Below are 23,108 nucleotides of genomic sequence, written 5' to 3'. Positions count from 1 at the left end.
AAAATCAGTTTTAAAGTTGTTGCAAACAACTGCCACTTACTTTCTTACCAGAGAAAATCAGTAGGATGCATCTCTTGAGCAACATACTTCAGCAGTAGCAAGTATTCACAAAAATGTTTCCAGTTAATTCAATTTAGGTTGTCACAAAATTGAGAAATAAAACACAGCAAAATTTGCATGAGAATAAATGAACATTTGAAGATGGTGTCAGCTTACACACATAACCTTACCGGTATTACAGCACTTAATAGTATAATGTACTTTGCAACTACTGAATTAAAATTTATATTGCACTGAAATAAATGTCTTGTAAAAAGCCAGTTGCAAATTGCTTTGTTCTATTTGTAGCTTGATTTATCACCAAAATACAGAAAAATTATCAGGAAACCTGATAGAAGTTTAAAATTGTCAAAAAGAACTTATAAATACATCTTCTTTGTGTATGGTATTATCACTTAAAAGAATACACTTAATAATAATAAATAAATGCTTTATTCAATTAATTCGGTGCAATCTTATCTTCACTCTGTTAAAATCACCTTTGAAAACAGTTTGATCCTGTCAGTCCTATTTCCTAGTGATAGCCTTCTTTTACATTTTATGACAATTTGAACATATTACAATGAAACCACTCAAAAACTAACAGAAATTAAGAAAACAACAGACAGACTGGCTAACCAATAAGACTCAAAATTTGACATGGTATATGAGCTCCATTGTCCAACTGAGAATATTACTTGAAAATTAAAAAAAAATCTTTCCTGAAAGCTGCAGAACAAAGAGGAAATGTTAGTAGAAATAACAAGAAAATAGAAAGAAAAACAACAGATTATTGTATTCAAAATGGTAGTCAGTCATTTTCAAAAGGTATTGCCTCTTCACTCTGTTATTGCTTTTTGTATTTCAGAATTTCTATCATTCTAAGTTTCTTAGAGAACTATGATTCTTCATCTTGATAAATCTCCAATAAAACAAAAATATTATCTCCTTTGTTAGAGCAAAGGAAAATAATATAGTCTATTCAGCTGGTGGGCCTACATAGCCTGTCAATGTCATATTACACTGATTGGGTCTTCCTAAACAGATACACTGAGTTTCTGAAACAGTGTCAGAATATGGAAAGTTCTGAGGTGGTTTCTACTTTTTTTGTTAATGATGTGATATTTACAACAACAAACAAACTCCTGACTTAGCTTCACCTCCATTTGTGTATCCCCCAGCATCTACTCTGTTAGGATCATTCAGTTCTTCAAACAGTCCCGTTTCAATAATTTCTTCCTGCCAGGCTATAGGGACAGCACCCGTCGCAAACTTTTTGAAGAACTTCTTATCTTTGTCATCAAACTCAATTCCTCGTATTTCAGAGAAGTCAGCAATGTCTGCAACATCTTTGGCATAGACAACTGATGGATCTGGCACAAACGGAGGGTCGATAAGGTTTGCCTCTAGCCTGTGGAAATTTATTGTTTTGAAGAAACTATGTTTTCTTGGGTCATCATTTTCATTTCTGCAATAAAGCAAAAGTTTGTTAATTAGTATGATGTTTTGCTCTCAGGTGTGTCTTTGTGTTGTACACATGAGAGTATTTTCAAGGGGAGGGGGGAGAGAGGGAGAGATCTACCTATAATGCAATGCAATTCCTTTTTTCATAACTGAAGAATGCTGCACTGCATAATATAAGCAAAGCTGAGAAGCAGAAAACATCCTGATCCCATTATTCATTACTCTACCTCTCAGGGTGAATCAGTCTGGGCAAGGTGCCATGCAAGAGTTGCAGTGCTGCTTCTGGCAGCGCAGAGATACTCATATCCAAAGATACACTTTAACCAGAACTGAAGATACAGCAGAATGGGGAGGAGGAGTATTGGATTTACTGTCCAACAATGAAAGTCAAATGGCTATCTCTAAATTAACTAGCCTAAGAATATCAGTTAAACTCTAGATGGGTACACTGTGTTAATACACCTAGGGACTGACTCTGAGGAACAACAGTCTGAATGGGAAACTGGTGAAAAATGACATTTCTGGTTTTACCTTGATTCAAAGCAGCTATGCATTTACATGATAAACTCAGTTATGTTGCTCTAATACACTCCCAGTTTCAGTGAGTCTGTTCATTCAAATGAACTACTCTTATAAATGAGCAGAGATTAAAGCAAGAGAGTCACAAATTATGGCATTAGCAAAAGTATGTGTGCCACTGTCACAAACACAATCCTTTATTGTTAAAACCCAAGAATAAAATCCAGAAAGGACTAAAATAATTGTAAATACACATTTTAAATACATCTTAAGAAAAACAACTGCAGACCTCAGGGAGAATTCTTGCTGTAAAAGAAACAGTGAATTGTTTCACTGTAAACCCACAGAGAGACTTGTAGTATATTCTGATTATAATAATTTGAGCCTCAAATGTGTGCTCATTAAAGCATGTCCAAGGATCACAGCTTTTGAACTGTGCCTCTAGCATCAAGGCTCACAAAGCTGGAGTTTTTAATTCTAGTGAAAGGAGGAGCAGATAGGACCACTGCATTTTCTACACCTACGCATTCGGGTTTTTTCTGTATTTATGGATGCACTGGTCTTGAAAACAGAAACAACAGGAACAAAATAGGAACAACAAATTTGTCTGGGTTTTGGCCTCAGAAAATGGTAGTTGCTAACATGTTGCTTTTTTCTTTTCCCACTTCCTTACAAAACCATGTACTTAGCAAAGTGTAAGCGCTCATGTATTTCTAGACAATGTTTCAAGAGCAAAATGCGAACCTTTGACAAATCTTTTTATCTTTGCAAATATGTAGAAGCACCATATAGAAGTAGTAGATTTGCGTGACAATCGAAAATCTTCCTTTTTTAACACCTTATACCATGTATGCAGAACAGCTCGTCCAGCTTGCCACTACTGCTGGCTCCTTGTATGCTGTCCTGCCACGCTTCTAGCCTGCCTCGGTGCTACCCAGGCACAGCTGAGATGAAACTACCAGCCACCCTTTTCAGCTCCCTTGTTAGAGTATTGTCATTTTGTGTCTCTGCTTGCCTGGTTCTTCTGAGCAGGTCACCACCAGCCACTACCACTGTACACGACCATGACCAGGATGCTAAATCACAGCCTGAAGAACAATAGATGCTGCCATCTGGGCACCCTGGGCAATGAAAAAATGATGTTTTCAACCCAAAAGAGCCATATGAACACAATTATGAATGTATAGATTAAACCAACAGTGATCATGGCTTCTGCATATACATAGTCTTGCAAAATCATCTCCTAACTTAACTGGCTAGTGACAGCCAAGATTTGAGCAGCCCTCGAGCCTGATGTGATTTATTTACAGTCGCTGTTAGCTTGAAATGCGTTAAGAGTTGTTGTTCAAATTAAGTAGTGTCCTGGGACACTAGTGGGCTAGTAGTGCTGACAGTCCTACTGGACAGGTGTGCTTACAAAAATTTCACTTTATTTTGCTTTTCCTTTCTGTAACATAAACCAAAAAGCACTAGAAGCTGGTGAAGGCTCCAGAATGGATTGCTGCAATATTTCTCCTCCTGATGTATTTTCTGACACCATCAAAACCATATAAAGTTTAAAAACATAAAGCTACAGGAACGCCATCTACTGGAACCAACTGAAGCATCTTCCAACCAGATGGAGATGAACTGGAGCTCTTCCTGCGTGAACTTCACATTTACGTAACTTAAATAGAAAGAGAACTCATCTAAACTATGTCAATTTTGTATTCCTCCACGAAAATAAAAGTTTTTTTAAAAAAAAATCATTTTACAGATTTGGGATTTGAGATGTCAATCCCAAAAAGCTTGAGTGGATGAAAAGGGTTACGTATTTCCTGAGTTAGCCAGTGACATTGAGTCTTCAGTAGTGTGGAGTATTTTAAAAAGTCAGGTGTACAAAGTAAAGCTATCCTTGAGCAGCTTTAACTTATGCAACAGGCACTTATGTAGATAACCCAAGGTCTTGTTGTCCTTAGTAGAATTACAGTGCTAATCTTTACGTAAGGATGAGCTGTCCTGAATAGCATCGCCCTGTTTAAAAGGTACATGCAGGCTTTTATTCTGTATCATGTCCAGGCATTGTATACATCCTATCGTTTTCCCTCTCTAAGTATGACACATAAGAGTAAGAATATCTTAAATAGCAGAAAATTAAATATAATCTGTGCAAATACCTTTCTATGTACATTTCTCCCATTGATGAGAAATAACATAATGGTAAGCAGACAGAATGATTGTAAACGATTCCCTTGGCAAAGGGAGTGTGGTTACAGTAAGTGAATATTCTGTTGGTGGTTTTGCTTCAGACTGGCTGAATGAAGTTGACTAAGTCGCTCAGAATCTCTAAATTTCATTTTCCCCTACTCTGAAATTTGTTTACTTCACAAAATGCTGTAAGACTAAATGTCTGCAAAGCATGCTGGCTTGTAAGGTAGAATGCTATAAATGTTTTTGTATTAAATTTATTTTTAAAATAGGCTTTTTAAACATATTAAAAATAATACAGACTTTGTATCAAACATACTCTATGTGTTGTTGAAAATACTTTTTTTTCCTGCAGCCTTGCAGAGTTGTTGGGAAAACTCATCAGGCACAAAGAGCAGTAGTCTTCAGTTAGCACTGGAATAATAAGGATTTGTATATTAATTATATAATTAACTTTATTGAAAGTTAATTCTTTCAGGCAAGTGTGATTAATATTTTGCAAAACTGTTCCATGTCGTTATGAAACATAAATCTAGAAGACTATCTGTGCATTTTCATTAAGTCTCTGAGTCTCTTCCACCTTTAGATTGGAAAAGCATCTGATACATATATTTGTATTCACAGGTGATTCAAAACATGGTGTACTCTAAAGACAGGTACTATCAGTCTCCTATTAGTTTTTTACATTTTTGGTATATTTCTTTAATTTTGTCTATATTGCAAATGTAGATCCCAAATCTGTCTCACTAGAAATGCACTGAATTTTTTTTTTTCTCTCTCTCTCCCCCCCCCTCCACACACATATATATCAGAGGGATCAGAGATATTACAAGTTAAATATTACAATGCTTAGCTTTCCAATTTTCTTCTTGTTGAACAGCTACTTTAAACTGTTAAGTCAGGAATACATTCATCAGTCTTCGTCAACCCAAAGCCACTTCTGAGGTCCCCAAAAATGTTTTGCTTTATAAGAATTTGTGCCCAGTATTCTTTTCCTCCCTTTTCTCCCTGGGATGAGTCAGGAAGACCAGAAACTCTACAAGATTTTTTTAAAGCACTTGAGTAAAGCAGAGGGATTAAGGTCTCTTCAGTAAGAAGCCAATGATGCAGCCTTGCAAGCTGGATATCTGCAGGGAAGAGAATCCACACTGCAGATTTGGATTTTTGCCCATGTCATTCCAGTAAGTGATACAGCCCAAGATTCTGCATTCAGTCTTCATTAGCATAGAAGCAGGTATCTACTTGAATATCCTTTACCTTTAGGAAAGAATATGCAAGAGAAATGGGCTGCTCCCTTCTCCCAAAACTATATAGACCCTATCCCCACAAAATACCAAGAAGAGAATTCCTATTAGTCTGGGGTGAAGACGGGCCATCACACTACTGCAAGAAAATTCCTTATTTTCATGTTATCTTAGAAACTTTCCACCCCTCTCTTCCTAGAAGCAAAAGGGAAAATTCACTACTCTGTAGAAAGTCAAAAGCTAACCTAATTTTGTATAATATGTAAAACAGTAATATTGTTTGCAGCTTTAATCTGGCTTTTACTGAGTTTGAGCAGTAAGGCATACCTGCTTCCTAAACGATTCTCTGTTTTCTTAGCCAAAAACAGTCGGCAAATATCTTTCGCTTCCTCTGTAAAGTTGTCATGTTCAAATTTCACCTCATCTTCCACAGTTCTTCTTTTAACCTCATCCTTACCGACCTTTTCTTTGAAATCCTTGAATGGTGTTCGGCCAGCAACCATTTCATAAATACTACACCCCATAGCAAACCAGTCCACAGGATAGCTGTAATCTTCTTCCTTCAGGATTTCCGGAGCCATATAACCATTTGTCCCAGCCTATTGCAAACATACAGACAGATTTACTATACAATGTCAGCAATGAGATGCACACAATTAAACAAACTAGTCTGTAATTCTTCCAAAATATTAGTAAAACAGTTGATATATTTTGTATCTAGAAACTATGTATAATTGATATATTTTTTTTATCTAGAAGTTCTGAGGTATAGCTCTGGTTTGGCACATGCACTATATCCGTCTATAAACATTTTAGCATACAGGAAAACTGTCTTAAATGATGATGCTCTTCTTAAAGACGAATCTTAAATGAGCATCTTAAATTATGCTCTTCAAAGATGAAATATCTGTGCAAGTCCTACCTAAAAGTGGTTTCTTTTTAAATTAATGTTTAGCTTGCTTTGTTCTTCCCTATTGCTTTTTTTTTCTCCTGTTGAAGATAGTGTTGTTAGCTTTGTCCTGTAAACACAACTAGCAATCAATTTGAAAAGATTGAAAAAAAAGACAAAACACAGACAAACAATCACCAATTCCCCCCCATTCAGTGATTATAACTGGTCCAATGAAGGGGTCTGCTGCCAATGAGAAAGTTCTCATCAAGCTGGTTAGCTGAGCTGCATGAGGAAGTTCTCACCCACACTCCCTGGTGGTTTCTAGAAAGAAGTACTAGCATCAAGGGCCAAGAAAAACTCTTAAAACCATTGTAAACCTATGAAAATTCTGATTAGTAAACTATACGCATTCAGATGAAGGAACGAGTTCTTATTTCCCAACTAAAAAAACCTTTCTGAATAAAGACTACTGCTCCATACAGTACTAATGGACCCTCCTCCAAGAGAAGTGACTGCTTTGAGAGGGGAACCTGCCCGCTTCCTTCCCAGACCAGGCCTGGCACACTTCCCTTGGGGGTCCGACTGCACAATGTCCAAAATAGCTCCCACTGCCTCCCTCTAGGGAGCTGATTCACCTGGGAGGGAAGAGAGAAGGTCAACCTCTCTATAAGCTTGCTGTTGTGCTGCTGCGTGACCGAGGATGTGAGATTTCAAGCGAAACAGCATTCCCTCAGCTGACCCAACATTTCCTGCTGCATCTGATGCTATACCTTATTTTATACATGTATCAGATTCAGCTAACAGTGATAACTATGTCAGAAGCCGCTTGAACCTCTTTTCTATCTTTCTGAAATACTGGGACTGATGTATTAGTAGTATTAATGAAAAATTATGTTTGTGCAAAATCCCAATAAAGGTTATTCAAGACGGTCAGCATTACTGCTATCAGAACACAAGTAGTGACAGAGGTTCACTCCAAAGCAAAACAGTTAGAAAAAAGTAACTAAAACTAGAGCTTGTTTGCACAAATTATATTTGTAAAAAGCACAGCTCAACAGATGAATTTTATTGTATGGGGTTTGGGTAATTTTTGCAACTTTAGGCACAGTATTTCTGAGTAAGGTAGGTCTTCCTGCAAACTTCAGCTCATGCCTCCACACATTATGGCATATACTCTACTGTAAACAATGTGTGCGAGAGGGAACATCTTAGCATCAATTACAACCTGAGCCTAATGGACAGAAAATTAAATCCACTTTGTTTCCTTCTTTGTATTTGCTTTATATCCCTAAAAGTAAAAGAAGTCCTCCATTTGGGTGAAAAACAGAAATGAGATGAGAAGACCAAAAATATCAGCCAGGTTGAAAACAAATGAAAAAGATTAAAATCGAACTGTTGCCTCCCTCACTAAAACCACAAAACTACAGAGAGGCCGTATGGGCATGGCAGCAGCTGACATCATTCCACATTAATTTGTACCGTTTGCATCGAATTTCTCTAAGTAAAAGTTAGTATCAAGAGACACCCTGACAGTATTACATTTTTATTTACAATTACTGCAAATATGGACACAGAACCCAGATCCTTCTGGCCTCAGAAGATGATGAAACCTGGAAGGGAGATGAGGGGTTGAAAGCAGCAGAGAAAGTTTGGTACAAAAGGATGCACACGCTCATCGCGGGTTAGTGAACACAGACACTAAGCAGGCTTCTGGAATATTTTTGGTCTTTTTTTTTTCTTCCCCCTTCTGGGAAGCAACAAACATTCTTATTTTTACTGAGATGAAGCTGGGGCACTAATGCCTTGAAGAACTGATGAGTCATATCATCATAAAAATGCACCCTGAGAGCACAGTACGGTCTTTCTGATAAGACATTACTTTGCTGCAACTTAGCATCATCATATGGGAACTGGATAAATTTGACATGGAAAAAGTCAGAATTCTGTGATCATAAATGTGTCTCCAGGCAGCTGCTTTGAGATTGCCTCTTTTTCCTTCCATAGTTGTTCCTTTCATAGTGTTCCTTCTTCCATAGTTTTTTCAAAAGAAATAGTTGCCACGTAACTTCAGTCTCTTCCATGTGCATTTTCCACATAACCTTCAGCAAGTCACACCATACAGGACACCATGCTTTGACATGGTACTCATGTTTCTCAAGAACAGAGAAAGCAAGACCATAATCGCCAACCAAAGAGACTGCATGAGCACAATTTAATAGAAAACAGAGAGGGACCAACAACAGCTTCCCTTCAGACTGAAGTGAAAGACTGTGGACATAGTTACTGTGAACAAGAATTAAATTTCAAAATTCTAAATTAGTAGCACTGAAATCTTTTGAGCTGTTATTGAGCTGATCCAGCTCCATCTCAGAGAAGTCTAGAAACATATATTGTTCCTCTGATAATGTCAACCCATTACAACTCAGAATTTTGTGAGCTGTTTTTCTCATGGAATTTCATCAAAACTTGAACCTAATTTTAAAACAAATTTCTCCCAATTCTGAAACTTTCCTGCAATTCATAATGAAGGAACAGACTGAGAAACAGGAATCTAAACCTAATTTCATAAACCCTGAGAATCAAAGCCCACTTAAACATTACCATATTATAGCAGAAACAAACACATTTTACAAGTAGTCAGCAGTGATGTTTAAGGGGAAGAAACACATAAACAAGTAGGGGGAAGAAATACTCAAATCTCTGCAATCTTTATCAAAACAGGAATTTGAAGAAAGGAAGAAAATAGCTTAAATTGTAGTCTTTTCCACCTATTTCTACATATGTGGAGCTTTGGCAAAATCATTTGGGAAGAAAGATGATCATGTGGGAAGATGATAAAGCCATAAGCATTTGCTGTATTAAGGAACACAAATATACCAAGAATTATTCAGTCCCCAGATCTGGAATAACGTACATTTTTCAAATGAGGATTTAATTCTATCTTTGGGGAGTAGATAGCATTAGAAGGAAGCTAAAACCTAGCATCCTTGCACTAATCATTATGGAGAACAAGATGTCAAAAATCAGATCATCTTTCAAAGAAAAGAGATCCTGTGGTAACATGAAAGGCAGCCTCAATGACTCAGGAGAGGTTTATTTAAGCAGGTAAAACAGAAGCTTAGTGAAGGGAGTTTTTAAACTGTACAACTAGCAGTAGTGAGATTTGAGCAGCAAAAAAACAGTGTATTAGGTGGAAAACGTATCCACTGATTCCCAAAGCAAAAGTGAAGTAATGAGTTAAGTTACTCTCAGTAGGCCAAGAAGTAAATAAATACACTATAGATTATACTCAAATGTAAAAAGAAAAAAAAGGACAGAAAGCAAAGGAATTAAAAGATACCACAAAAAAGATAAATGCACTATTTTTGAGAAGGGCTCTATTTTCCATGGGTTGTAGTGAACTTTTAATTAAGTCAGAATTATCTGACCATGCCTCAGAATGCATATCTCTAACTATGGGCTATTGGTATGTCTATCACACAAAAAATCATTAGGTTTGTATGGTTTTGTAGTTGTCTTCATTCAATACAATTTGTAAGTAAATTCAGAAGTTCTGTATTAACTAAAAAACACTTTTTCTTACTAGATCTTATTTGACATGGACAAATTTCACTCTTTTAATGGAAACAGGGAAAATATAAAAATCTTACTCAGAAAGTCAAATTCCTTTGTTGTCAACTCTACACTAACAGGACATGCACTGGGTTTTGCCTGAGACTAAGACCAAGCACATTATTTTCTTCTTTCTTGTAGGATTCCTGATAAGGCCAGGAACCATTTGAACACGTCTTGACTGCTCAAGTGATCTTACAGATACACACAAACACATAGAATTACCCCTTCACTGACCTGGAAGCGTCTAATGGAACGCAATTAAAAATAAAAAAAAAAAATCACAAAGGAGCCAAAGAATGTTATATTACCCCAACTTTTATACAGAAGGCAGAAACCATAGGCCATTGCAGAGGCACACAACTTTTTGAAGTGCCCCAACTTTTATACAGAAGGCAGAAACCATATGCCATTGCAGAGGCACACAACTTTTTGAAGCATAGTCAGTGCAACACTAGCTATTTTTTGCTTGCTCTCGATCTAATACTGTCTTTTGTGATGATGAGCAAGATGCCTTACTTGCATATGCTGATTGAAATATAAAGAGTCATTAAACTTCAGTAAATTAAATTTTAATTGACTTGCTTTTGAAAAGCGTTAACAGATCTACTTCTCCTTTTATTTCTCTATCTTGAGAACAACCCAAAATACAATTTTTCAATAATCCTCTAAAATGTCATGACCAAATGTTGACCTTGGATACATTAGTGAAGAAGTTCTGTTAAGTGGAATTGTTGCTTTGAGTGTGGTTTGACAGGGCATAGTAGAAATGACTCATCTGAAAGTATACAAAAGTTTCTTTTGTGAAATGTGATCCTGCATAAATTTTTAAAAGGTCGCATAATTATAATCTTTTAATAATACAAGATGTGATCCTGAGAAGCACTAAGTGCACCCAGTTCCCAGTACGGTCAACGGGTACTTGGCACACCACAAGTCCAAGCAGAACGAGGCCCGCAGTGTAAGTACGCTCATACATCCTGTTCAGATTGCTGTCCCGAGAAGGGAACCTCCCTTGAACACCACCGTTATCCCAGCTTCTAGCAGATGCAGGGGAGAAAGAAATAGAACTCTCTGGAGCTTTCATCAGCACAGAAACAGGCAAATGAGAAGAAACAGAATTTAGATCTCTCTACCTTTTCCCACAGATCTCTGCAAAACAAACTCAATTGATATCACAAACCAAACAGTAAAGCAAATCAGAATGTCTGCCTTTTGTTTGCCATGGCACAAGAACTGTTGAACAGAGGAAAAAAAACAAGCTGAGTTTAGCTCCATCAGCTGTTTCCTGGGGCTCAGTCCTTCCTTCCTCCAAGGGGTGCCACTGCCTGCTTTGTTCTCTTGTCCAGCTGTTCTTCCACTCCTTCAGCAATGGCCTGAATGCTGGAACAGACCACAGAAAACTCTTCTCTGCACATGAGCAAACAGGCCCTAGATGTTGAGAAGAACAACTGATCTGCTTCTGCCACTCACTTTAAAATCTTCATTTTTCTCCCAAGAGCCACGGTGAGGAGGAATGGAGCGTAATTTAAATGAGTCGCACAGAACTGCAGTTCCTCCACACGTTCTCACCACACGTTCATACAGTAACAAGCCAGTTGAGCAAATGAATGGGCAACTATCTTTTAAAAAAAGGTAAAATCAAGTCTAATTAGGACGAAAGGCACCCTTCAAAAGTCTCACAGAACAAAGAGTTTGGCATAGGGAAGGGCCTTATGACGGGACAGCCCATCATAAATTGATGGGCTATTGAGTCAAAAGAACACAAGGACAACTGTTCAGCATACCAGTAAAAGATAATGAGAAAGACTGTTTAGGAGCTTAGGAGCTACTGAATCCCACATGCCTACACAAAATTCAAGACCAAAGGTTTTTTCATTTTCAGATAGGGACATAATTTTAACAGGGAAAGCTGTCTGCCTTAAAAGAACCCACTCAGATAAAGGCACAAGAGGGACAAAACAAACTTCTGCTATATTAGAAAAAAAGGAAACAAAATTGCCTCTGGGTTCAAAGTCACTAACTGGAGTAGTAAAAAAATCCACCATTCGTTTTTACTCTTTCAAGCTTGGACATCAGTAGTCATTGAAATCAGGGAAGTTGCACAAATGAAAGAGAAAGCCACTTCTGTGACAGCACGGGCAGGCTGCCTCTGTGCTCACACTTGGGAAGAGAAATAGCCACAGTTACAGCATGTTTTTCAGTTTAGATTCGTGCTATACAAAAATAAAAAAGATAAATGGCTTGAGGAAGGATGGTCCAGCAACTGGGCACCAATTTTAACTTTGGACTCTAGAGCATCTCCCTGCTTTCTTCCTGCGTGATCATGCGTAAATCACTATCTTTGACTCAGATCCCTATTGGAGCTAGAACCTGCTAACATCCTCACCTTGATGAAATGCCATCAGAAATCTGCATTCATAGACAGTGAAGCAATCAGACATGATAGGGATGGAGCATACAGGACAAGCAGAGCACTTGGTACAGACTCATAACCACTCAATTAGAATTCAAGAATTATCATGTTCTCTAGTCTTCTTGTAACATGATTTTCCCTTTAATTTCCCTTTAACATTTCTCCAGACCATCTCCCATCTATAATGTGGGAATAATAATACTTCATTTCAGATACGCTTATGGTTTTATTATTTAATGACCACAGAATATTCCACAAACAATATTAATAAGGGAGAAAATTCTCCATCTGCTTAGCTCTGTACATATTCTATGAATACAAATACAGTATTACAGCATGACGCGTAGGCAGCTTTCTCAAAAAGAGGACATCAAAGAGGAATTCTGTGTTCAGTGCCAGTGTGACTGAGGGAACAGGACTGCAAGGTGCCCTCAGAAGGGTAACGGCCCTCCAGTGTAACTACAGCCCCTGTAGCTTAAGCAGTGCAAATGACAATGAGGCCTGGATGGTTACTGTCTATCACTGAAATCCACGGGATTTCATCCACCTTATCTTTCAGGATTATGACTAATGCTGAAGGTACAATTCTTTTACACATAAATCCAGGAAGATGTGTACTGGCTGCATTAGAACAAAGGCTCTTATGGCCAGTTTCCTGCCTGCGAATTGGCCAAAATACGGATGCATAGGGAAGACTATAAGAACCTGGTGTGTACATTGACACTTCTCTAATACCTTCCTAGGCTCCAACTGTTTGCAGTTCAAGGGCTTCCAGAGACAGAAATGGTTTCTCTCATCAAAGTTGTCTTCCATCAATTGTCTACCCTCCTCATGAATATAGATAAATTCTTAGACCCTACAAGATCTTTTGCAAAAAAGTCCTGCAGCTAAACTACACATTGTATTAAGAACCACCTCCACATATTTTGAATCTGCTACCTTTCACTGGCGGATGTTAAACTTGAACAACGAGCAAAACCAAGCCCCCAGTTTTCACTTGCTTCTGTCTCTTATTTCAGGCTTTTATTTTGTCATTATACATTTGTGAACTGAAACTACTCATCACAGTCAGTGGAATGTCACATGTGATCCAATAAGAACAGAAGTACTACGTTCCTCCTTGTCCTATAGCTTATAGTTCCTGCAATACTGCTTCTGGTCAAAGCCGTCAAATCAACAGTTCATAGAATTACACTGTCAGCCAAATGTTGCATTTCTTGCCCAATAAAATAAAAACATCTTTGACAGTGTTGAACCAACAAGTGGCCCACTAGATTTACCAAAGAGATCATTCCAGAATGTATATTATTTTTTCTAATAAATAATGAGCCTCAAGAGACAAAGGGACTAAATGGTAGTATTTAGCACATAGCATTTTTCACGTTCAAAGAGCTTGCTTAAGCTTTCTACCAGGAAAAGGAACTTGATAAGAAATCTTATCTCTTGCTTTTTTGTAGTTAATAAATGCTATTGCATGTTCTGTCAGATTAAAGTGCATGAAGAACAAGGTAAAAAGTCAAAGAGACCTCATGCTATGTCTTAAAGGGCTCCAATGTCTTTTCCCAGACAGAAGAACGTGTCTCATGGGTGATATGCCCTGTGTAGGAAAAGCATTTCATGAGACACATTGCATTCTCATAATTTTAGGTGACTACAGTATCCTTTCTGCCATCTCCAAAACTGCAGGAGGCAGAATTATCCCACAAAATCATTTCTGCTCCCTTCATTCTCATGATCATGGCATCCACAGTGGATAAGGTTGCACTGTGTAAAGTATATGTTTCAGAGATTCAAAAAATCTGAAATACCTGTCATGATGACGCACTTCATAACAACTGCGATTATAAAACTTTTTAAGAACAAAGTTCTGCTACTAAAACACAATCAATTTTACATGTCATACTTAAAAATGCATGAGCAGAATGGTGGTTTTGAAACTGTAAAATAGCAGCAAGTCACTCTAATCTTGAGCAAATGAAGGGCTGTCATTTTTCAAAGCGCAAAGGAAGAATAAATTTTTACAGAATCTTATCCAATTAGAATGCCATGTGATAATGACCAAAAGTCAACTGCAGAACAGCTTTCCAAGTTATTTTTTATTTCACAAGTCTAAACCCTCTTCCCGCTTCTCAATTGCCTTGAAATTAAACTGCAAGTTTCAGGAACATCTAAATAGATTTCCTTCTGTTTTCCTAAGAAATAGAATCTTATAATAAACAAAAATACAGGAGGGCAAAAGGACATTTTGAGTAATATTTTAACCAAAACATGTTTTTCCTATAAAAATATTATGATGTCCTTCAAATATATAAAACATAGCACAGGAATACTGTGAAGAAGCCTGAAACCTCTGAAGATATGAATGCACTTTTATAAATACTACAAAAATATGTTTGTCTTATTTTTCACAGTTATTATGTCAATATTTAAGCTCTCTGGTGCTTCATAATTTACATGCAACAAGTTGCTTTGCACAAAAGTCATACCCAGTAAGGGCAGAAAGTTCTTCCTGAAATAAACAGCAAATACGCACTGACTTCTGGAAAGATGGAAGTAAGTCCTCTATATTTCGGTATGCGGAGGATATGAGGGTACTAAACAGAAGAACATGCTCACTTTTCTCACAACCATTCTCAGGAAACTAAGTAGTATTATTCTTTTGGATAAAGGCAGGAGCATTTGACTCACAAAAAGAGAATTTGGAGTTGTATGAGAAAAAGTTCCAGAGACTTCAAGAAAAAGGATGCCAGGTCAAACGGTTCAAGTGGAGAAACTTGGGATGAAGGCTCCTCATTTCTGTCATAATCAAAAAGACCTAGTTCCAGAATCAATCAAGCGAGTACATAACCAGACAAAACATTTTGCCTATGCAAAAGCCATCTTTGCAGGCTCAGTTTCTCCTTGTTGTCTATTTCAATTATATAAGACAAAGACAATATCAACATTTAAAAAGGCGTAATTTAAAGATAAAATCTAGTTTATGCATGGTATGATCGACACAGATAACAGATGCTACAGGCACATTTGTATGAAAAGTCATAATGATATTCCCTGAAGTCCTGAATAATACTATTATCACTGGCAAAGTGTTTATTTCCGTTTCCAGTGATGTCAGTAAGAACTCTGCCTGAGTGAGTGTGCATATACACATTTCTAGCTAGACTGCACAGGTACATGTACCTATCACAAAAAAAATCCCATATAATCCATGTTTGTTTCATGAAGAAAAAATACAATGTAAGTATCTTGCAATTGCCTTCTACTTTTTATCTCCAAGAATGTTACTGTTCAAACTTGTGTATTTTAATTTTTTTTGGTGACTTCCCCATTCTAAAGCCAGCTAGCACTTCACAAATACAAATTGGCACACCTTAGTGAAATTAAAGTTTTCTAAACTCTGTAATTATTACTGTACCAATTACTTACAACTGCCTGTATATAGTCAAAATAACATTGGAAAACCAGATAGAAAACAGGAACATGGAAAGCCAGATGTTTCTACTTGCTGCCTTAGCAACTAAAAAGTGAGAAAACTAAGGCTGGGTATCCAACTCTTTCTAGACCTTTGTAAGGAGCATTGTTTCTGACAGTAGTGTATTTTTATTTATAATAGTTACAGACAATTGGTATAGAGTACACAAATATTTCTCAAAAGTATTATATGTAATGACAATACTTAAAGAATACCAAGGCTACTTCTTCAATTACGTAAGTATTAAATGCTTTTTCCGTTGCACAATGGTTTTTCTGCAGCATAAACACACATTACTGTAAGACAACCACATTAAAGTGGTCTTTAAAGTGACACTAAAGTCACTCATCTAAAATAAAAAACTTTCTACCCACAAAGAAAATAATCTTTGGCTGGTAAACAGTACATAAACATTATAGTTTCATAGAAATCTTCACATTTAAACTTGGAAATGTCTAAACAGGAACTCATTAACTAGCTTATCACTTGTGCTATGAGATAACCTAATCACCTAAGAAGATTTACAAAAGGGACTTACGGATCCTCCAGTTGATGTATGGGTGATGTGCATTTACTCATACATGAGAGGCTAGGAATTTTTTTGATGCTTTGAAAGCAGAACAAATTTATCTCTAATGGCTTGTACACTCATAAGGGTTGTACAAAACTTTCAGAATGCATTGAAATACTGTATTTTTTCCAATCTCTAATGAAAAAAATAAACAGATAAATCCATATTATATACTATTCACCCTTGTATAAGGAACGATGAAAGTCATCACATGATGTTTCTACTTCGTAATATATAGCAAAAAAAAAGACATATAAAAAAAAGGCGGAAAACTGCTGCTTTGTTTCACTGTTTATGATGTGTTAAGAGACATTTTCATACCAGCATAGTTCCAGTCAAACACATGCAGATGAACGTTTTTTTAAGCAGGTGCCTAAGATCAGATGTCTACTCCACATTTGTTTACTTGGCTCCTCCTGATATGTAAAAGCTATTGAAGAGTTTTCTATCTTATTTGCTTATTCACAAGCAAGAGCCACTTAACAACTTAAGAACTAGAGAGACAATGAAGAGATTAGCACTCAGGAAGAAAAACCTAAATGGCTGAGAGAAACTTTTAGACACTTGTTGAAAAATCTTTAATTGTTTCACTTTATCTTTATAATCTATTTAGTTCACACCTGTACAAAACAATCTAGAGGAAAATGCTCTGTTTAAAAAAGGCACCATTCTGCTTCTTCAATTAAGAGTACGAGACTAAAACAGGATCTCTATACTCAGAATTAATACAATCTAATAATAAAAGTAGCTTTACTGAATACAATGTTATAGATCAGAAGTATTTTCCCTATCATTAGTGACTGAAAATTGTAAGGCTTAAATTGTCAGTTCAAACCATCATCCAAAACCTAGAAGCAGCTTTATTATGTTAGGCACTTCACTCAGATATATAGTACAATACGGATTTGGCCTGGAGGAAAGCTTATAAAATTGCCCTTATAAAACTGTGACCACAAAATGGTGCTACTGATTAAATTTAATTTAATAAATCTGTCTTGGAGCCATATATCTTTTGGGGTGAAAAAAAACCTATCTTCTCTCAAGATTATTTTAAAGTTGTAATTTGGTAGTCATACTCAAAAAGCATGCTATAGTATAAACTTTCGGACAATTTTAAGTCACAATGTAACTGCAATTAGTAAACAAAAATTAATTAACAGCACCATTTTTATTTTATTACAAGGGTACATAGTGAAGCTTAATGCAATAATTTTTTTAAAGGTGTTTTTAGGTCTTCCTGTGTATGACATTACTATAAATAATAGTAATATCTAGCTTTTATATAACGCTTTTTAGTAGTAGCTTTCAAATGACTCAAATAGGGTTAGTTTAGAGAAATGTAAAATAATACTGGGAACTATTGTTCATTTAAATCCCTCACAGTTATGATACAAAAAATGGGGGGAAAAAATAATCTTTTTCTTCTTTCGCCTATTTCAATTTCCTGTATGAATAAAACCGCCTTTAACAGAAATTCCTTGTAACACACTACAATCATGTGATATATTATTCATTGCAGTTTTTTCTCTAATCAAAACACCTATAAAATGGTGAACAGTGCTTCTAAAAACAGTGAACAATAACAGAAGAAAAATCATTATAACAACTTGATGACTGTCATAGAAAGTGAGGAGTAACAACCGCCTTGTCCACTACTGCTTTGAGATTCCACCCTAATACCAACAGAAGTGGTTAGACATTTCTAAATAAACTCTTTCATTTTCTTTTGGGTTTTTTCTTCTGCCAAATGCCATATATTTACAAGTAGGAAAAACTGCCCTTAGACAAAATTATTTTCTGACCGTAATACTGCATGCAGCTATAACTTGCAAAGCACAATAAGGTTTATAGCTTTGTGTTCACTGATCAAAATGCCTTCTTCACAAAGAAAACAACATGCCCATTTCACGTAAGTTCTGTTTAAAAACCTGCCTTAGCTTCCACAGAAACTGTATTTTCATAGCTAAGCCACAATGCAGTCTCATTTTAAGATTATTTTCCATCTAAAAGTACATCAGTTTCCATATTTTCTTTCACTGAGAGCTAAAACCACTCATAACACAAATTTTTTTAATTTCCAGGAAAAAATATATCCTTCAAACTACAAATTACTGCATTAAGGAACAATGTCAAAAGACATGTGTACTTCAAGTACGATGCAAAAGGTTATCACCAGGTCCTCTTCTACTGAACTTCTAGAGAGTAACTTGAAAGACTTGGGGAGTTTAACATAAGGCAATTAGATCAGTTTATAACGTTTGTTCATGTTCTTAGTGTATTTCAGACACATCTATTCATTATACACATCTTTAAGCTCCAGGCACCTTGGGAGAAATACGCTTTTTTCATAGTTAAGCTACCTGGACACATGTTTCTTGTGTAAACCTCATGACATTATTAGTCATCTGGGTGGGTTTCAGATGACCACAGGCACAGTGCTGCACAGTCTAATTCACACAGCAAAAACCAGCTGGTCATCCATCTCCTTCTCCCTACACATGCACACAGGCCTGTGCATCTGCAAACTGTCATCGAGTCTGGTAACTTTTTCAGGAATTTATTTGTGAGGGGAGGAAGGCTGGCAATGGTTTGTTGTGCAGCACCATGAACACCTGGAATACAATCAGTAGTACCACTTAAGAGTAATCTGGAAGAAACTGTATTCTTCTAGGAGTAAAAACTGAATACAGAAGGAGTCATATCTTTGCTGCTCATTAAACAAACAAATAATTGTTTAAATCCCTGACTCAAGGCACAAGTCATCTGTGTTAGCCTCTCTAAAATGATTGGTTCAAGAGTTTATCTTAAGTGAAACAACAGGTCAAGTTGATTCTACTGTTTCTGTGTAAGAGAAGCTATTTAACTACATACAGCATCTAGAGAGTTAATTAACCTAATCTTCTTACCAACCGTCTCTTAGAATGAAATGACCACATAAGGTCTTTAGCAAAGAACAAATCCCAGGGAATTAAGTCTTGAACTCATAATGCATTAGAAATAGAACAGCTTCCCTTCCCACTGCCCACATTCAATGAATTTTACTCACCCTCTGAGTGATGCCTTTTCCCTCTTTGACTCGCACTGCCAAACCAAGATCAGACAGTCTGCAATTACCGTGATCATCCAGGAGGACATTTTCTGGTTTCATGTCCCGGTACACAATCTTGATGGAATGGAGATGCAGAATCCCACAGGTGATCTGAGCTGAGTAATAGATGACCCTGTTAATTTCCAAACCCCTTTCTCCCACATTGTAGATGTGATACTTCAGATCCCCTCCATTCATGAGGCTCATGACAAGACACAGATGGCTTTTGCTCTCATAGGCATAAGCTAGTGTGACTATGAAAGGGCTGTTGACCTTCTCCAAGATCTCTTTCTCCAGTAGAGCCATCTTCTCTCCACCTTTCTTTTTCAACCTTTTCTTATCCAGTTTCTTGCAGGCATACATCTTACCAGTATTTTTCACCTGGATGGCACAAACCTAGAGAAGCAAGATGCATGAGGAAAGGTAACAAAGGAATTTTAAACATACAGACTGGAATATCAAGGGCAGCAATAGGCAGGAACTGGGGGATCACAGATGTCTATTAGTAGCTGCTGATGCTAACTTCCACGGCAGAGTATACGAGCAGAGAAAATAAGGAAAAAACAAGTGTACAATCCATTCTCTTCCAGACCAGTATATAGCAGACCTTATGCAAAGTTCTTGAGGACACCATTAGTAGACATGTATTAGCAAATAAAATGAACAAGGACTCACTCTCTGACCATAAGAATAGCATATCCAACTTGCATCTGTACAGCTAAACTCTCTTCCAGCTCAAAAAAAGGTAGCCTTATTCATACAGTGTTTTGGGAACAAATCCTGGTCTGTGCTATACCCTAAACTGAACCTAGGAATTATCTGGGAGTCTGTGACCTAGCACAGGCTAAAACGGTGCCAAGGAACAGACTAATAACTAACTATATGGACAGTCATGCGAGCTTTTGTAAAGAAGCCGGATTTTTTACTAGCATAGATACAGAATATAAAAACTTTAAGAGTAGCTCTTCACTAACAGGCACCTGGAGCCTGTATCACAGTACAGATAACCAACCCAGCCTAATTTCTGGGAAATGGACAATTTCAAGGAGCAAGTTTTGCAAAACTTTAGACAATTTGTTAATCCACTGCCATGTTCCTCTTTGCAAACCCACCTGCTAATCATGAAAGAGGAGGGATGACCCACATCCTTAGAAATACAGATCTTACCTCTCCAAAGCCACCTTTGCCCAGCACTCGAAACTCATAGAAGTATTTCTCAGTTACTGGCTGCTTCTCGAAAACTTTCCATTGGAGGAACTTGTCATAGAACGGGCTGGTCTGGAAGTCCTGGAAGGGCTTGCCTTTAAGGAAAAGTTTGGTTTCCTCCTTGGCCAGCTGCACGACATTCTCATAGTCTTTTGCAGTAGCTGCCTGGCATTTGCTGGCCAAGTCAGAGCTCAGGAAAGCCAGATAGTTTTTGGAGCCTGCCTTAAGAAAATTGGTGATCATATTCTCCATGGTACTGCTCTTGACATTGTCCTCTGCCAACTCCCACTTGGACACCTCATCCAGGAAGTCCCTAACTACCAAATACTCTGGCATTGTCTCTAAGAAGTCTCTGAAGAATTTCTTGCCAATGGGCTGCTGCTCACAGATGCTGTCATAATCAGCAACAATGGACAGTCTAACCTCTCCGCATTGATCAATCTTGGGCAGTGAGAGGCTCCTACGTCTCTTTTGTATCTCCTTGGTGTCTCCATCTCCACTCTTCCTTGCCTGCAGATAGGCTGTGTTGGCAATCAGGTTGTCAAGCCCCCCCATGTCACACATCTTGGCAAGCTCTTGGGATGGCAGAGCCTGGTTGAGACAAAATGAGTAACTGGCCCAAGTGCTGTGCTGTAGCTGCCCTGCACTTCTCCCTGCTAGTGGTGTGTGTGGGCTTCTGAAAAACACCAGAGAGACTGCTTTTGCATTAAATACCTCTCAAGGATTTTCACTAAGTATCTTTAGGTATATGCGCCATTTGTGGAAAGTGACTGGTAAGAGGTTTCTCTGTAAGGAGCTTTGAGTTTGCTATGTATAGCTGAGGGACGACATCCTAGGCAAACCGTCCCACTGGCAGCACCAAACACACGCAGTTCAGCTGGTGTTTTTCAGAATGGGCCCCGATAACCTTTAAATGTACCAAGATTCCCTCTACACACACTGTCCCTAGCTGCTGAGCACATGCAGAGACTTCTGTCTGCAATACATGCACACTCCACTGTGGCACTCTGGCCACAGTTAATAGGACAGCCTTGTATCTCCCTCGCTCAACACAGAGAATACCAACGTACTAAGAATTACATAAGTTGGGACCTGGTTTTATAAAAAGCTTTTATCACAAATCTGCCATGCCTGAAACATAAGTTGACATAGATGAACACGAGTCATTGAGCTTTAAATTATCACACAATTCAGTGCTTTGAGCATCCACACTTCCGAAACTCAAGTTGTACTCAACATCAATGACTCAGAGTTCCACAGATACTTCACACAAACCTTGATGCCTCATGTGGCTCTGCCTGAGCAGATTACATAGAGAGGCTAAGACCTGCTGCTGGTCTAAAAATAATGATCCCTATATACGAAACAACATATAGTTCTGACTTCATCTCCTACCCACAGAAAAAGACAACACACCTCAAATGACCAGCCAAATCTTGCCAAGACACTTCTGGATGTTATTGTGGCCTCAGTTTATTTTCCCTGATGAGCTTTATGACAGTAAGTGGCAGGATGAGAAGGTGGCAACAGCGTATGGCTGAGGGGGCACCATCAATGGGACAAAGCTGATTATAATCAGGTGAAGGCAAATTCCATCTGACTTCGCTCACTGGCTTTCTACTAGAAACCTGTGTCCCATTTTTTTCCCCAAAAGAATAACAATCATGTAGGGCACTTACTAGGCTAAGCCCCCTTCTGCTGTGGGGCCATGTGATTTTGCTGCTAAAATTTTCCTTAGATATAAGGAAGGTATCGTGGGAACAGGAAAAACTTCCATGATTCTTCCAGTAGCTTCTTCAGTAGATTCTTCCAGTACGGTCAAGCTGTACTCTTGAGGTCAAGGTCAAGTTTCCTCTTCTCTTTTTTCACTCTTGGAGCAAGTTGAAGAGCTGAATCATAAACACTAAACATGAGGAGTAACAACAGGCACCTCAGACTCCCTACAGTAAGTGCTAAGCCGTTCTTGGCTGCTTTTTGTCACTCTACAACTACGTAGTATTTTGTTTTTACATGCTTAATCCTGTCTGCATTGAATCCATTTGACATTCAACTCATGCTTATATTCTACAAAACTCCATTAGAGGTGTGTTTTTCTAGCTGTGATTGAGAGGGCCATCCATTGCAAACTGCTGTGTGCGCACGAGAACACGGCGTACTCTAAAGCAGAGTATTTGAAAGCCTTGCTTCTACAGCAATCGCTAGTTCTGCCAGGTGAATGCAAGCATGGGGCAGGAGAAAGCTACATAAAGTGCTAAATAATGCAGCCAGCAGAGTAAGCAAAACTGAAAAAAGCCAAAGCAAAAAATATAGAATTCTGCTGGTGGCTTTCCTGAAAATGGTGTCCACAGCAACATATTCCTATAATATCCTGAGTATAGAAAAGCAAGAAAGGAGGTAA

General features: G+C 37.7%; 1 protein-coding gene across 1 annotated transcript; it reads right to left on the bottom strand.

The window, feature by feature from the left end:
* Positions 1-1,164: 1,164 nt before the first annotated feature.
* GRK7 (G protein-coupled receptor kinase 7) lies at positions 1,165-21,400 on the bottom strand. The gene is made up of 4 exons (XM_010290560.1): positions 20,672-21,400; positions 19,463-19,900; positions 5,781-6,052; positions 1,165-1,507 (listed from the first exon to the last, which is right to left on the bottom strand). Exons 1-4 carry the CDS (start codon positions 21,272-21,274, stop codon positions 1,165-1,167), a joined length of 1,656 nt encoding a protein of 551 aa, XP_010288862.1. The 5' UTR covers positions 21,275-21,400.
* Between the last annotated feature and the right edge of the window lie 1,708 nt (positions 21,401-23,108).

The sequence above is a fragment of the Phaethon lepturus genome, unplaced genomic scaffold, assembly GCF_000687285.1.
Source record: "Phaethon lepturus isolate BGI_N335 unplaced genomic scaffold, ASM68728v1 scaffold54790, whole genome shotgun sequence".
NCBI lineage: Eukaryota > Metazoa > Chordata > Aves > Phaethontiformes > Phaethontidae > Phaethon > Phaethon lepturus.
The sequence above is the reverse complement of the archived record's forward strand: the minus strand, read 5'-3'. Positions and strand labels throughout refer to the sequence as shown.

Bases quoted from the DNA above. Each gene is read 5' to 3' on its own strand.
- GRK7 (XM_010290560.1), bottom strand. From the start codon at position 21,274: ATGTGTGACATGGGGGGGCTTGACAACCTGATTGCCAACACAGCCTAT. The intron at 19,901-20,671 runs GTAAGATCTGTA...TTGCTTCTCTAG, and splicing joins GCAAAGGTGGCTTTGGAGAG to GTTTGTGCCATCCAGGTGAA. The intron at 6,053-19,462 runs GTGAGTAAAATT...TGTTTGCAATAG, and splicing joins GAAAAGGCATCACTCAGAGG to GCTGGGACAAATGGTTATAT.